General features: G+C 42.6%; 1 protein-coding gene across 1 annotated transcript in view; it reads right to left on the bottom strand.

Annotated features, from left to right (window-relative positions):
* The window catches only part of MPP7 (membrane palmitoylated protein 7), a 517,419-nt gene that overhangs the window by 244,008 nt on the left and 259,702 nt on the right, over nucleotides 1-13,709 (bottom strand). The window contains exon 6 of the mRNA XM_030199273.1: nucleotides 2,275-2,406. Coding sequence (XP_030055133.1) covers nucleotides 2,275-2,406 — 132 coding nt within the window. The remainder of the gene's footprint in view (nucleotides 1-2,274; nucleotides 2,407-13,709) is intronic.

The following is a 13,709-nucleotide window of genomic DNA, read 5'->3' as shown; positions in this document are numbered from 1 at the left end:
CACTTGTATCCCAAATTTTTCCACCTCTTTGCAGGCTCAATATGGCTTACATTGTGCCGGAGTGGCGATCGCCACTTCCAGGTTCAGAAATACAAGGTGATATTGCATTATAGTTCATAAATGATAAGGTAAATAATAGAGTAATTTTGCCTTGAAAATCATAGTAATAAAGTAGATTATAGGGTAAGGTAGATGATCAAATATAGGAAGTTCATATCCTGCTTGAGAAGCAGAGTGGTAGTGAGTAGTGCGTAGCGTTCATTAGTGGCTGCGTAAATGAAGCAGTCGAGTGTAAGAGAGTTCCATTTTGTCTAGTTTTGGTGAAGTTTCATTTTCTAGTATTTAGGAAGGGCCATTGTGGTATGCTTTTTTGAACAGGTTGGTTTTCAGTAGTTTTCGGAAGATAGTTAGGTCATATATTGTTTTTATTACATTTGGTAGTGCGTTCCATAGTTGCGTGCTTATGTAGGAGAAGCTGGATGCATATGTTAATTTGTATTTCAGTCCTTTGCAACTGGGGTAGTGTAGATTCAAGAATGTGCGTGCTGACCTTTTTGTGTTCCGGGTTGGCAGGTCAATTAGGTCTGACATATATATATATCGGGGCTTCACCGTGAACAATTATATGGACCAGGGTGCAGATTTTGAATGCAATTCGTTCTTTTAGTGGGAGCCAGTGTAGTTTTTCTCTTAGGGGTTTGGCGCTTTCATATTTCGTTTTTCCAAATATTAGTCTGGCTGCTGTGTTTTGGGCAGTTTGGAGTTCTTGATGATTTGTTCTTTGCATCCGGCATAGATGGCATTGCAGTAATCTAGGTCGCTTAACACCATTGATTGTACCAGGCTGCGGAATGTTTCCCTTGGGAAGAAAGGTTTTACTCTTTTGAGTTTCCACATTGAGTGGAACATTTTCTTTGTTGTGTTTTTTGCTTGGTTTTCTAGTGTGAGATTTCGGTCTATTATAACTGCGAGAGTTTTCAGCCTGTCCGAGACCGGAAGGGTGAAGTCTGGGGTGTTTATGGCTGTGGGTTTGTTCGTGTTATAATGTGAGAAGAGGATGAGACATTGTTTTTTTTCTGCATGAGGGGAAGGGGGGCAGGGCTTCAGCAGGTAGGTCTGATAAACTCTGTGATGTCTGTTTTAAATTGCCTCTGAAAATGCTGGGAAGAGCAACTCTACATTTTCTTTCAGCTCAATCAGCTGCCCTCTTTAAACTGAACTTCGGCTGGTGTGGCTTTCGCTCCTGAGAGAATGGCTAAACAAAAGCTTTTTAAGATAGGCATTTTCTTTTGTTTCGGAGGGATAATGAGCCATGGAGTTCTCAAATGAGTGGGGGGCTGAAAGCACTGCTTAGAAAAGCCCTTTAAGACAGTCACACAAACTTTTGCAAAGGGAGTGGACGAATGGGAAAAAAAACCCAAAAAACTATTTAAGGACAGGGAAAAACAAACTGCAGAGAGGAGTGTGCCTAAAAGTTTTTGTTTTTTTCTCTCCGTGTGAAGCCTGAAATGTCCTTTTGTCCCCGAGAGATAGACAGCTGATCACACACACACAAAAAAAAGGATTAAGGTTTGAGAACAAAGAACTGTGCATGTTCCTCCAAGGCTATAGGAGGCAGTGTCTGACAATTGACATAATGACCGATGTAACTTCCCATCATGTAATCCTTCCAAGATGGCAGCGAATAGTGTGAGACAGGAAGTGCCAATGAGGTGTCCACTACTTGCCACCATCTTGAAAAGGGAAATAGCCTGGGTGGAGTTATGACATCACTTCCTGTGAAGTCACTGATAGGGTCAGGGTTTCATGTTAGTTTATGCAAAAATGGTGCAGGGCTGTGCAAAAGGAGTGGGGCTATTACTTTACATCTGGTGATATCAAAAGGGGCAGGAAAGAGGAGGTGTGGTTCGGGGAGAGGGTGGGCACGGCGTTGGCAAATCCTGAATTCTGATTGGCTGACCACCTGGAAGTGTGTGTGGCGCTTGTCAAAATCATTTAGTTTGACAAAAGTTATGCAAATTATACTACTTATATGACAAGATTAATAATGACTCACAGTCTTCTCCTGCATATTTTACCAAGTGGTACTACACTCCTCCCACCTTAACACAAATTTAACAAAAAGAACAAAATGAATGGTGGAACTGAAAGTTACATAAAATAAAATTTAAAACATTACATTTAATTATAATTTTCCAAGGGTACCTTTTCTTGGATTGGCAAAAAATAATTGGCCATTAAATAACTAAACAGGCATGCAAAATAACTCCTTACCAATGGTTCTCTATTTTTCACAAGACGGATAATTTTTACAGAATCTTCATCATCATCAATTTCATCAGGCATGGATGGCAATACTGGATCATAATCCTTCTGAGCCACAGTATCATGTACAGAGAGCAAAGCCTGCAAAAGTCAAGGGAAACCATACAAATGTCAAGCAGCCATTAAATTACACATTAATGTATGCATATGCAAAATAGAAGATAATTAAACAAAAAAACAGAAAAAGCTATATTGTGCATATTGATTTTATTCTAACATTTCCTTAACATATCTGAAACTAACAATCAGGTAAGCAGACACCGCACAGGAGAACGTGGTGAAGGCGGTTAGCTTGGCAGAGTTTAAAAAGGGGTTAGACGGTTTCCTAAAGAACAAGTCCATAAACCACTACTAAATGGACTTTGGAAAAATCCACAATTCCAGGAATAACAGGTATAGAATGTTTGTACGTTTGGGAAGCTTGCCAGGTGCCCTTGGCCTGGACAGGATGCTGGGCTCGATGGACCCTTGGTCTTTTCCCAGTGTGGCATTACTTATGTACTTAAATTGTGAAACTGTTACTACTGAGTATTTACTAAGGCACTGGGAAACAGCCAAGGTCTGGGCTCAAAAATGCATTATCAGGCTCATTACAAAATGCATGGACTTCTTATTGTTGTGGCATGCAGAGCTGGCTTCACTGACGTCAGTCCTTTACAGTAATGGGTAAAAAAATCATACTAAACATGCTGTTACAGTACAAACTAGGAGTATGAAGTAAAAAAAAATATGCAACCACACTTCTATCACAAACCTGTCATTTGTGTACTCTACAAAACTTATTTCTATGGCATCACCCAAATTGATGAAAAAACTTCAGTGCTCATACTTAAATAAAAAAAGATCAGTGGCTTAGGAAAGTACTAAACATTAAGGAGTTGATGCTTTAAGGTTATGTTAGAGCCATGCCCTAAGTTAGTACACAGCTTCTTAACACAAGTCGAACATTTAGCTCCTTAATGTAATTACTAAATGGTATGCAAATAAGCCCAGCTCACTAGTGTCAATGGTAGGTTTTCGTGCAAGATATTCAACAGACACTAGTGTAGAACCAACTCCCTGACACCCCCTCCCCAATACTCCCAACACCCACATCCCTGTTGCCAAAAATGTCCCTGGTGGCCTAAGTGGGCCCCCCAGATTCACCCACCTCCACCCCACACAAATGGCCCGCATGGTCCAAGTGGGCCACCCTCCCGCTCACCTTTAATTTAGGAGGCAGGAGCAATGCCCACTCAGCTCTTGCTTTCACTCCATCTTGAAAAATAGCAGTGCCTGACCTAACATGGTAAATCCTAAAATGCAGTACATGGGGTTGGTCTACTAAGTAAGGCAAGAAGATGTAAACCAAACATAATTCATAGTGAAATATCATTTGCCGCAGAAATCAATAACTGTGTAAAACAAGTTCTACATAGAGCTCTTTTCCTTTTATATATGTCATTAGGTAACTACAATTATTTCCTTTATTTAGAGGAAAATCTTCAAACCTATTTATTCAGGGTAACTGGCCTTCTCAGAGTGATTATAGATAAATGCTTGCTTCTACAGTGTGCATGGCTTTTGGCCAGATCACAGAGGCATTCACAGGGGGTTTTAGATGTAGATAACAAAATAGCACGAACACATCTAGTTAAAAAAAAAAATGCTATTTTATCTCCCTTCAAACCCGCAACTGCCTACACAAATCAGTGGTGTACAGGCACTTTTAGTCCACAGACTTTATAATGCATAAGTTTCCAATAAAAACATTCTGCACAATTAAAAATTGCTCGATCACGTAGGTGGAAATGTACAAATACTGATTCACTTCTTCATATAGTTGTCAAACAAAACATAACATGAATCAAGAACACAATGAAATGAAATCACTGATATTTGAGGAGGAATGAGAGGAATGATATGCCGAAAGACGTTGCTTTTCTGGGGTTGATTGTGAGGACTCTTGATAAAGCCTACGCGAAACGGGTCCGTCGGGACCTCACCCCGAGAAAGTAGCAGCGCGTCAGACTACAGCTAACTGCACAGATAAGTTCAATTTTGACTTGTTTAGTAATATTGTATCCTTTTGAGGTTAACACAGAGAGAGGTTTTTTAAGCTCAGGATTACTTTTTACCGTACTGCTCCAAATCATTATATTGATTCCGGTGAGAACACCAAGTAGAGCAATGGGTGTATGAAGCTTTTTCCTCTCATTCCTCCTCAAATATCAGTGATTTCATTTCAGTGTGTTTTTGATTCATGTTATGTTTAGTTTGACAATTAAAAATTGCACCAATGATAACTGTTGAATAATTAAGTCAATGGCATTGCAAGACCCTTCAGGTACATAAGTACATAAGCACCACCATACTGGGAAAAGACCAAGGGTCCATCAAGCCCAGCATCCTGTCTCTGACAGCGGCCAATCCAGGCTTCAAGAACCCGGCAACCCCCCCCCCCCCCCAAAAAAAAAAAAAAATTTTTAATAATGTTCAATGGACTTTTCCCTTAGGAATCTGTCCAAACCCCCTTTAAATGCCGTAAGGCCAGCTGCTGTCACTACATTCTCCGGCAACGAGTTCCAGAGTCTAACTACACGCTGAGTAAAGAAAAACTTTCTCCTATTTGTTTTAAATCTACCATATTCTAGCTTCATCTTGTGTCCCCTGGTTTTGTTGTTGTTTGAAAGTGTAAACAAACGCTTCACATCTGTCCGCTCTAATCCGCTCATTATCTTGTAGACTTCTATCATATCACCCCTCAGCCGCCTTTTCTCCAAGCTGAAGAGCCCTTCTCAGCCTTTCCTCATAGGGAAGTCGTTCCATTCCCTTTATCATTTTCGTCGCCCTTCTCTGCACCTTCTCTAATTCCTTTATATCTTTTTTTGAGATGCGGCGACCAGAATTGGACACAATACTCGAGGTGCGGTCGCACCATGGAGCGATACAACGGCATTATAACATCCTCGTGTTTGTTTTCCATCCCTTTCCTAATAATACTCAACATTCTGTCACACTTAACTATGATACATACCCAGTGAAGCCAGCACAATATATCCTAATTTACATTTTCTCTCCTAATGTCTTATTGGGATTCCACTAATACAGTTAAACTGGTTTACAAACTATTTATAAAAGAAGCTAAACAATACTATTTTTCAACGAGATGTTAGAAATAATTTTCTCCAGTTCATAGTTATGAAACAGTAGGTTTCTATGCCTGTGAACTGTATTATTTCATGAAGTGTACTTCTCCCAATTGGCCAGCAGATGGTGTCTGTTTTGTGTTTTAAAGCTGTTACAGAAAAGACTATTTTCTTTTCCAGTTTAAGCTTGTGAAAAGGCAATTTGCAGTACCATTGGCCAGATACTTTCAAAGTTGGTGCCCTGCTCTGATTGGCCCTGGAGTTCAAATCTAGCCAGGATGTACTGGATTTTCTCCCGTCTCAGCTAGGAAGAACAGAGGAGAAACATCTTTGTCCTAAGACCCTTGAAACTCCCCAGGTGCTACCCTGGTAGTAACAAGTGTTAGATAGTTTTAATGCCGATCCTTGTTTTGGTTATATTATTACTCGCTGTACTTTGTCACCTGTTTTTTCAAGTGTTTACTGTTCTGCTGTGACAATAAACTTGTTATTTATTGGTTCTGTTGTCCTAGACTGACTAAGAAACCTGGTGGTTTGTGGGTCGGGTCTGTGGGTGCTTTCCAGGAACTGTGGGACCCCTGAGAGTGTGGCCCCTGTGTTCTAGAAATCACCAAGGAATAACTTGAGAGTGGGAGACACACCTAGAAGCAAGTGGGACCCAGTGGGTGGGAGGAGGATGCTAGTATAGAACACGTGCCCAGGTGTAGGCGGGCCTGAGCAGTGCTGTGAACAGACCCTCCAGTTGGCCGCAGTGTTAACCTCAGGCGGGTGCTAGGTGTTTGGTGACAATATGTAATAAATACAAATCACTGTAGCACAACAAAGACAGACATTCATCTAGAGCAGGGGTGGACAACCTTTATACACAGAGGGCCGCATGAATGTCAGCACTCTCTCTAGTGGGCTGCAACATTACATAATGTCAGAACCAGAAATGCACAGAGCTCCAAAGACCTTTTGTGATAAATAACTAAACATTTACCTAAAAACAATGGAAACAAACTGTCAGGGTGGTTATTCTAAAAATATTAGCAAAACACAGTATTTTTAAAAAGCCAAAATTCTGTTTAATGACATTTTCTGTGTATACCTCCCACAGTCTCTTGGGCCACATAACATTGAAAGGATATCTGCATTTGGCCCACAGACTGCAAGCTAGCCAACCCTTGACCTAAAGTATGTGTATATATATCTTTATTTACATTTTATTCATTAGGAACATTTGTGATCACAAGCTAAAAATCCACTTACTACTGGCCACAAGTAGGCTTTTTGGCAGCTGTGGCAGGGAAGTTAAAAGGTGTGCTGAAAGCAGGACATTGTTCACAGCAACTTGAAAGCCAACCAGCCACTTGCTATTGAACCTTCAGTATGGTGAGGCCTTGTTGCCAAGTCTCTGCTGCAGGCTCATCCTTTATCTGTTGTCTGACCACAACTACAGGTCCATAGTTTTGGAGTACTTTCAGTTTCTGTTCCAGCTTTCTGACCCGATTACTGATACTGATCCAATTCCAAATCCAGTGCAGTCTTGCTATGTGCAAGTTCTACTCCTGAGGGAATTTCTGCACAGCTGTGGAATACAGAATTTGTGCAGAATTCCTCAGGATTCAGAATTCATATGTTTCTGTACAGAATTTCCCGAGCTGGCAGGAGCTGGAGCTGCGGTTTGGAAGCAGCCTCTGCTGTCTTCATCCTGCTGCACCACATGTTTCTGGCAAAGTGTGATCTGCACAGTGGTGAAGTCCTATACTGTTCTCCTGCGACTTGGAAAACAACACAGAATTTTGAGTATTCATGTGGCTCATGCTTTGAGAGCGTCACATAGTGCAAGAACACAATCACTGCACTGAAGAGCTGCTTAGAGCATTGGGGGTGAAGGTGGGGGTGAGGGAGGGCAGGAGAAGTGGAGCTGAGCAACAAAAGTTGGGAAGAGACTTGCTGAAGGAGACCATGGGTAAGAGGGTGTGTGGGAGGAGGGTATGAGCTCATAAGCAGACACACACAAGCTGGGAGAAATGAAATAAGAATGTGTTTGGTTAGGGGGGGACAATAAACTGAAGGAATGTTGAAAAGGCAGTGGCGTACCAAGGGGGTGGGGGCGGTGCGCCCCGGGTGCACGCCGCTAGGGGGTGCCGCGGCATGCGCCTGCTCCGAGTTCGCTAAACTTCATCGCTCGTTCGCTGCAGCTCCCTCTGCCCCGGAACAGGTTACTTCCTGTTCTGGGGCAGAAAGAGCTGCAGCGAAGCGAAGTTTAGTGAACTCGGAGCAGGCGCGCGCTGCGGCACCCCCCCCCCCCCAGCGGCGTGCACCCGGGGGGTGTCATTTCACTGGAGGGGGGGGGAAGGTGTAATTTAGCAGGGGGGGGGGCGCTGCACCCGGGGGGGGGGGGGCGCATCGGCACTCCGCCCCGGGTGCCATCCAGGCCAGGAACGCCACTGTGAAGAGGTGATGAATTGGGGGGGGGGGGGGGATGAGAACAGTGTTTAAGAGGAAAGTCCTGAGGGAGGTGTGTTTTTGTCTTTTTACCACCACCCCAAATTAATATGTACCAGCCACCCTTAATTTAGAGTGATAAAAGACAGGCTACGTATGAGAATTCAAATCTTTTTTATTTACTTACCACGAGTACAATTCAGAATATATGAATTCATCTATGCAGACAATGTCATAATATACATTCCTTACAAATCTAAACTGACAGAAATCACCAACGAAATCAAGAACAGCTTGAGCATTATGGACTCTTGGGCAAATGCATTTCAACTAAAACTCAATAAAGAAAAATCACACTGTCTCATCCTCTCATCCCAACACAGCGCAGATAACCCCACAACTATCAACACCAGATTACACCCTCCCTATCTCAAACAGCCTGAAAATCCTCAGCATTACAATAGACCACAACTTAACACTAGAGAGCCAAATGACATCCCCACAACAAAGAAAATGTTCCACGCAATGCGGAAACTCAAATGCGTAAAACAATTCTCCCCGAGGGAAACATTTCGCAGCCTGATACAATCAATGGTATTAAGCCAGGTGGACTACTGCTATGGAATCTATGCGGGATGCAAAGAACAAACACTAAAGAAACTTCAGACTGCTCAAAACATGGCAGCTAGGCTTATCTTCGGAAAAACACAATTTGAAAGCGCAAAACCCCTCCACAAAAAACTACACTAACTCCCAAATGAAAGAACGCATTGCCTTCAAAATCTGCACTATGGTTCACAAAATTATCTATGGCGAAGTCCCAGGATACATGACAGACCTGATCAACCTACCAACTAGAAACACATCCGGATCAACACAAACGTACCTAAATCTGCACTACCCAAGCTGCAAAGGACTCAAATACAAATCTACCTACGCATCCAATTTCTCCTACATAAGCACACAACTGTGGAACGCATTACCAAAAGCCTTGAAAACACCTAAACTTCCGGAAATCACTAAAAACTAACCTGTTTAAAAAGGCATACCCTACCAACCCTACATAAATGCCGATTTCTACAACACACTAATACTAAAATACGTAAAGGACATAACACAACACTTCCGTTGTATGATTCCCTGTGTCACATGAACTTTATCTTACCACATCATCATTTTGTATTTGTTTACACCGGAGTCTGCAAACGCTGCTCCGGTACTATGTAAGCCACATTGAGCCTACAAATAGGTGGGAAAATGTGGGATACAAATGTAACAAATAAATAAATATATCTTTTCTCATTGGAGAACAGCTCTGCTATACATAAGTATTATCTGAAACTGTCTCAATTTCTTAGTTTTCCCTTTCTACCTTTATACCCCTTTTTGGAGGTCGTATATTATGCTACTCAATCTTTTGAGATTGTCAAGAAGTCATGCTCCCACCATCTGTTTCCCCTTAGACCACTAATCTTATTCCTTGTTCTTTATCCTTTTATTCATCTGGGTTCTGCATATAATGCTCTACACACCTGACTCCTTTTCCTGTGTTAGCTCTCTCAGCCATAGGCGGTCGGTGGCCCAACTGTTTGGGGAGGCTAAAGGGGGCGGGGTTTACCTCCATAATTGTCTGACAACACACAGAAAAAAATAAGTAAAAACAAAATAGTCACAGTTAATACCTTTTATTAAATTTAGGTATTAGATATGTATCATATGTCAAAGAATAAAGTGGTTGCTCAAAGCATATTCTAACCACAATCGCTCAACTGCAAAACACTATGGACAACTTTGTGCAAAAACACACTCAGAACCTTACTGTACCATAAATATTACACTAGGCAGACCCTAATACACCAATAAGGAGAAAAACAAAACAGAAAAATTTAAGCAGATCACAAGAAGAAACAACGGAGCCCCAAACGACCACTTGCCTGCTTGAAGAATCCAGACAGACCTGTTCCATTAACATCAAATAGATAAGTTCAAAGTTACAGTGGTGGAAATAAGTATTTGATCCCTTGCTGATTTTGTAAGTTTGCCCACTGACAAAGACATGAGCAGCCCATAATTGAAGGGTAGGTTATTGGTAACAGTGAGAGATAGCACATCACAAATTAAATCCGGAAAATCACATTGTGGAAAGTATATGAATTTATTTGCATTCTGCAGAGGGAAATAAGTATTTGATCCCCCACCAACCAGTAAGAGATCTGGCCCCTACAGACCAGGTAGATGCTCCAAATCAACTCGTTACCTGCATGACAGACAGCTGTCGGCAATGGTCACCTGTATGAAAGACACCTATCCACAGACTCAGTGAATCAGTCAGACTCTAACCTCTACAAAATGGCCAAGAGCAAGGAGCTGTCTAAGGATGTCAGGGACAAGATCATACACCTACACAAGGCTGGAATGGGCTACAAAACCATCAGTAAGACGCTGGGCGAGAAGGAGACAACTGTTGGTGCCATAGTAAGAAAATGGAAGAAGTACAAAATGACTGTCAATCGACAAAGATCTGGGGCTCCACGCAAAATCTCATCTCGTGGGGTATCCTTGATCATGAGGAAGGTTAGAAATCAGCCTACAACTACAAGGGGGGAACTTGTCAATGATCTCAAGGCAGCTGGGACCACTGTCACCACGAAAACCATTGGTAACACATTACGACATAACGGATTGCAATCCTGCAGTGCCCGCAAGGTCCCCCTGCTCCGGAAGGCACATGTGACGGCCCGTCTGAAGTTTGCCAGTGAACACCTGGATGATGCCGAGAGTGATTGGGAGAAGGTGCTGTGGTCAGATGAGACAAAATTGAGCTCTTTGGCATGAACTCAACTCGCCGTGTTTGGAGGAAGAGAAATGCTGCCTATGACCCAAAGAACACCGTCCCCACTGTCAAGCATGGAGGTGGAAATGTTATGTTTTGGGGGTGTTTCTCTGCTAAGGGCACAGGACTACTTCACCGCATCAATGGGAGAATGGATGGGGCCATGTACCGTACAATTCTGAGTGACAACCTCCTTCCCTCCGCCAGGGCCTTAAAAATGGGTCGTGGCTGGGTCTTCCAGCACGACAATGACCCAAAACACAGCCAAGGCAACAAAGGAGTGGCTCAGGAAGAAGCACATTAGGGTCATGGAGTGGCCTAGCCAGTCACCAGACCTTAATCCCATTGAAAACTTATGGAGGGAGCTGAAGCTGCGAGTTGCCAAGCGACAGCCCAGAACTCTTAATGATTTAGAGATGATCTGCAAAGAGGAGTGGACCAAAATTCCTCCTGACATGTGTGCAAACCTCATCATCAACTACAGAAGACGTCTGACCGCTGTGCTTGCCAACAAGGGTTTTGCCACCAAGTATTAGGTCTTGTTTGCCAGAGGGATTAAATACTTATTTCCCTCTGCAGAATGCAAATAAATTCATATACTTTCCACAATGTGATTTTCCGGATTTAATTTGTGATGTGCTATCTCTCACTGTTACCAATAACCTACCCTTCAATTATGGGCTGCTCATGTCTTTGTCAGTGGGCAAACTTACAAAATCAGCAAGGGATCAAATACTTATTTCCACCACTGTAGCTGCAGGGATTCATCTTCTCTGAGCTTCAACTCAGCTCAAAAACTTCTTACATAAATATTCCCCTTTAATTTAGATAAACTACTAAACAATAATTCTGCAAGGTTGAGGGAAAAGGACGCCAACACTTTTCATCCCCTTTCTCCTAGGCTACTGGATGTACAGCGCAACCAGAAATCAGAACTTGAAGTCACGTTAAAAGAATTCAAAACCACCTCCTTGGATTTTCTGGATTTAATCTACACCTCCAATTTTGCTAAATATTGCTAAAATAGTTGGAAGCAAATGCGATGCTCTCACAGCATGCTGTGCAGGGCATCGGAAACTGTTTATGCCTATATAGAATGCAACTTTGACTGCAAGCTTAAGGGCCTCTTTAATCTAACTTTCCCCCCCCCCCCCCTTAGTTTCAGGACAGGAAAGAAGGCCGGTTTCTGCTGGGGTGATTTATGGCACGGCTTTCGGCTCTCCGATCGGCAGCCGCCCCCCCCCCCCCCCCCCGCGCGTTTTAACCTTTACTTTTTCCGTGGCAGCGACGTCAATCAATGAAGAAAAAGGCACTTACAGGTTCGCTCCCAGCTTCTCTCTTCACACAGGGTCCCGCCCTCGCGGAAACAGGAAATGCATCATCGCTGAAGGCGGGACCCTGTGTGAAGAGAGAAGCTGGAAGCGAACCTGTAAGTGCCTTTTTCTTCATTGATTGACATCGCTGCCACGGAAAAAGTAAAGGTTAAAACGCGCCGGGGGGGGGGGGGCTACCGATCGGAGAGCCGAAAGCAGGAACCACAGAAGGAAGGAGGGAAAGCCAGTCCCAGTCCAGAGCTGCCTGGCAAAAACGCTGCGCTAGTGAGGACAGCACTGCAGCAGCCAAGGGAAGTCGGAAGTCCACGATTGGGCTGGGGAGGCTTAGCCTCCCCAAGCCTCCTATACGGGGCGCCTATGCTCTCAGCCCTGTCTTTTGACTATCCCTCATGTGCCCTCTGATGATTGTATTTCTACAGGTGGTAATATGTGTATATGTGTAATAAGAGAGTGACCTACTCCCTTATAGTTAAGGCTTTTCATTTAGACTTAATAAGATGCTATATTTCAGTAAAGAAAAAAAATGAAATGAAGCAGACAGGAAAAAACAATTTTATTAGCAAGTCAGTAAAAATCATTTGAAATTCAAATTCTATAGTAGAAAGGAAGCGATTTACCTGAATTTCAACAGTAAATACTCACTGAATAGCTTAAGCAGTGCTTTTACAAAAGGATGGTGATCCCTAAGTGCCCAAATTACCCTGCGGTAACTGCAAAGCTTATGTGATAAGTGTTGTAGCTGTTCTCAGCACCTGCCCAAGCAAGTATCACAGAGAAAAACCTTTACCACAGGTTAAGTGCAAAGACAGTTGTTATTTTTGCCTGTTAAGTTTTCTTTAGTTTAAATCATTTGTTTGAAAAACCTATGAACTAAAAAAAGAAGAGAAAGTTTGGTAAATAAGAGGTGGTAAGTGCGTCTGCAGCAGTGACAGCATGCTAAGTTATTGTGTGTGAACTGCAAGGTGAAGTCCCTGAACACATAACCTGCCTGTTGCTCGCTCCAGTTCACAAAATGCAGTTGCTGCATTGATTAGCAGTATATATGAGGACTACAACTTCAGCACAGCAATTTATTCTGTTTTTCCACACACTTTTCCATGCTGTTAATACCATCCCATATAGTTAAATGCTTCAGAATGGAAAATCTACACAAACCACCATGCAAAAGGATATTGCAGTCACAATGTAAAATCATACAAATTAGCAGAATAGGAAATGACTCTCAATGTTAAAAAAAAAAAAAAAAAAATTAAAAATTTAGCTTTTTTTTTTTTTTTTTTAAATTACTTCCCTACCGAGGCAGAATCTTTACCACTGAAGGTGGAGTAAAGATTGTAATGCAAGAACAGAAAAGCAACAGCCACTCACATTAGCCTGCAAAAATGACAGTCTCATCTTCCATCTTCACCAGACCTAATAGATCTCAGCCAAAAGTCTTAAGCTGGATGCCACACATGATATTGGCATTAACTTAGTAACTTGCATGAAACAGACTATATGTTCTTTAATAGTGTCGCTACCAGGGCCGGCCTAGCCACTTGGCAGACTAGGCATCTGCCATGGGTTGCAGAATGGCTGTGGTGCTCACGATAGCCCCCCCCCCCCCCATCAGACCTGCCTGAAGACTAAAGCAGCATTAGCACTGCATGAGACCTG

This window comes from Microcaecilia unicolor, chromosome 1 (genome assembly GCF_901765095.1).
Source record: "Microcaecilia unicolor chromosome 1, aMicUni1.1, whole genome shotgun sequence".
Classification (NCBI taxonomy): Eukaryota; Metazoa; Chordata; class Amphibia; order Gymnophiona; family Siphonopidae; genus Microcaecilia; species Microcaecilia unicolor.
The sequence above is the reverse complement of the archived record's forward strand: the minus strand, read 5'-3'. Positions and strand labels throughout refer to the sequence as shown.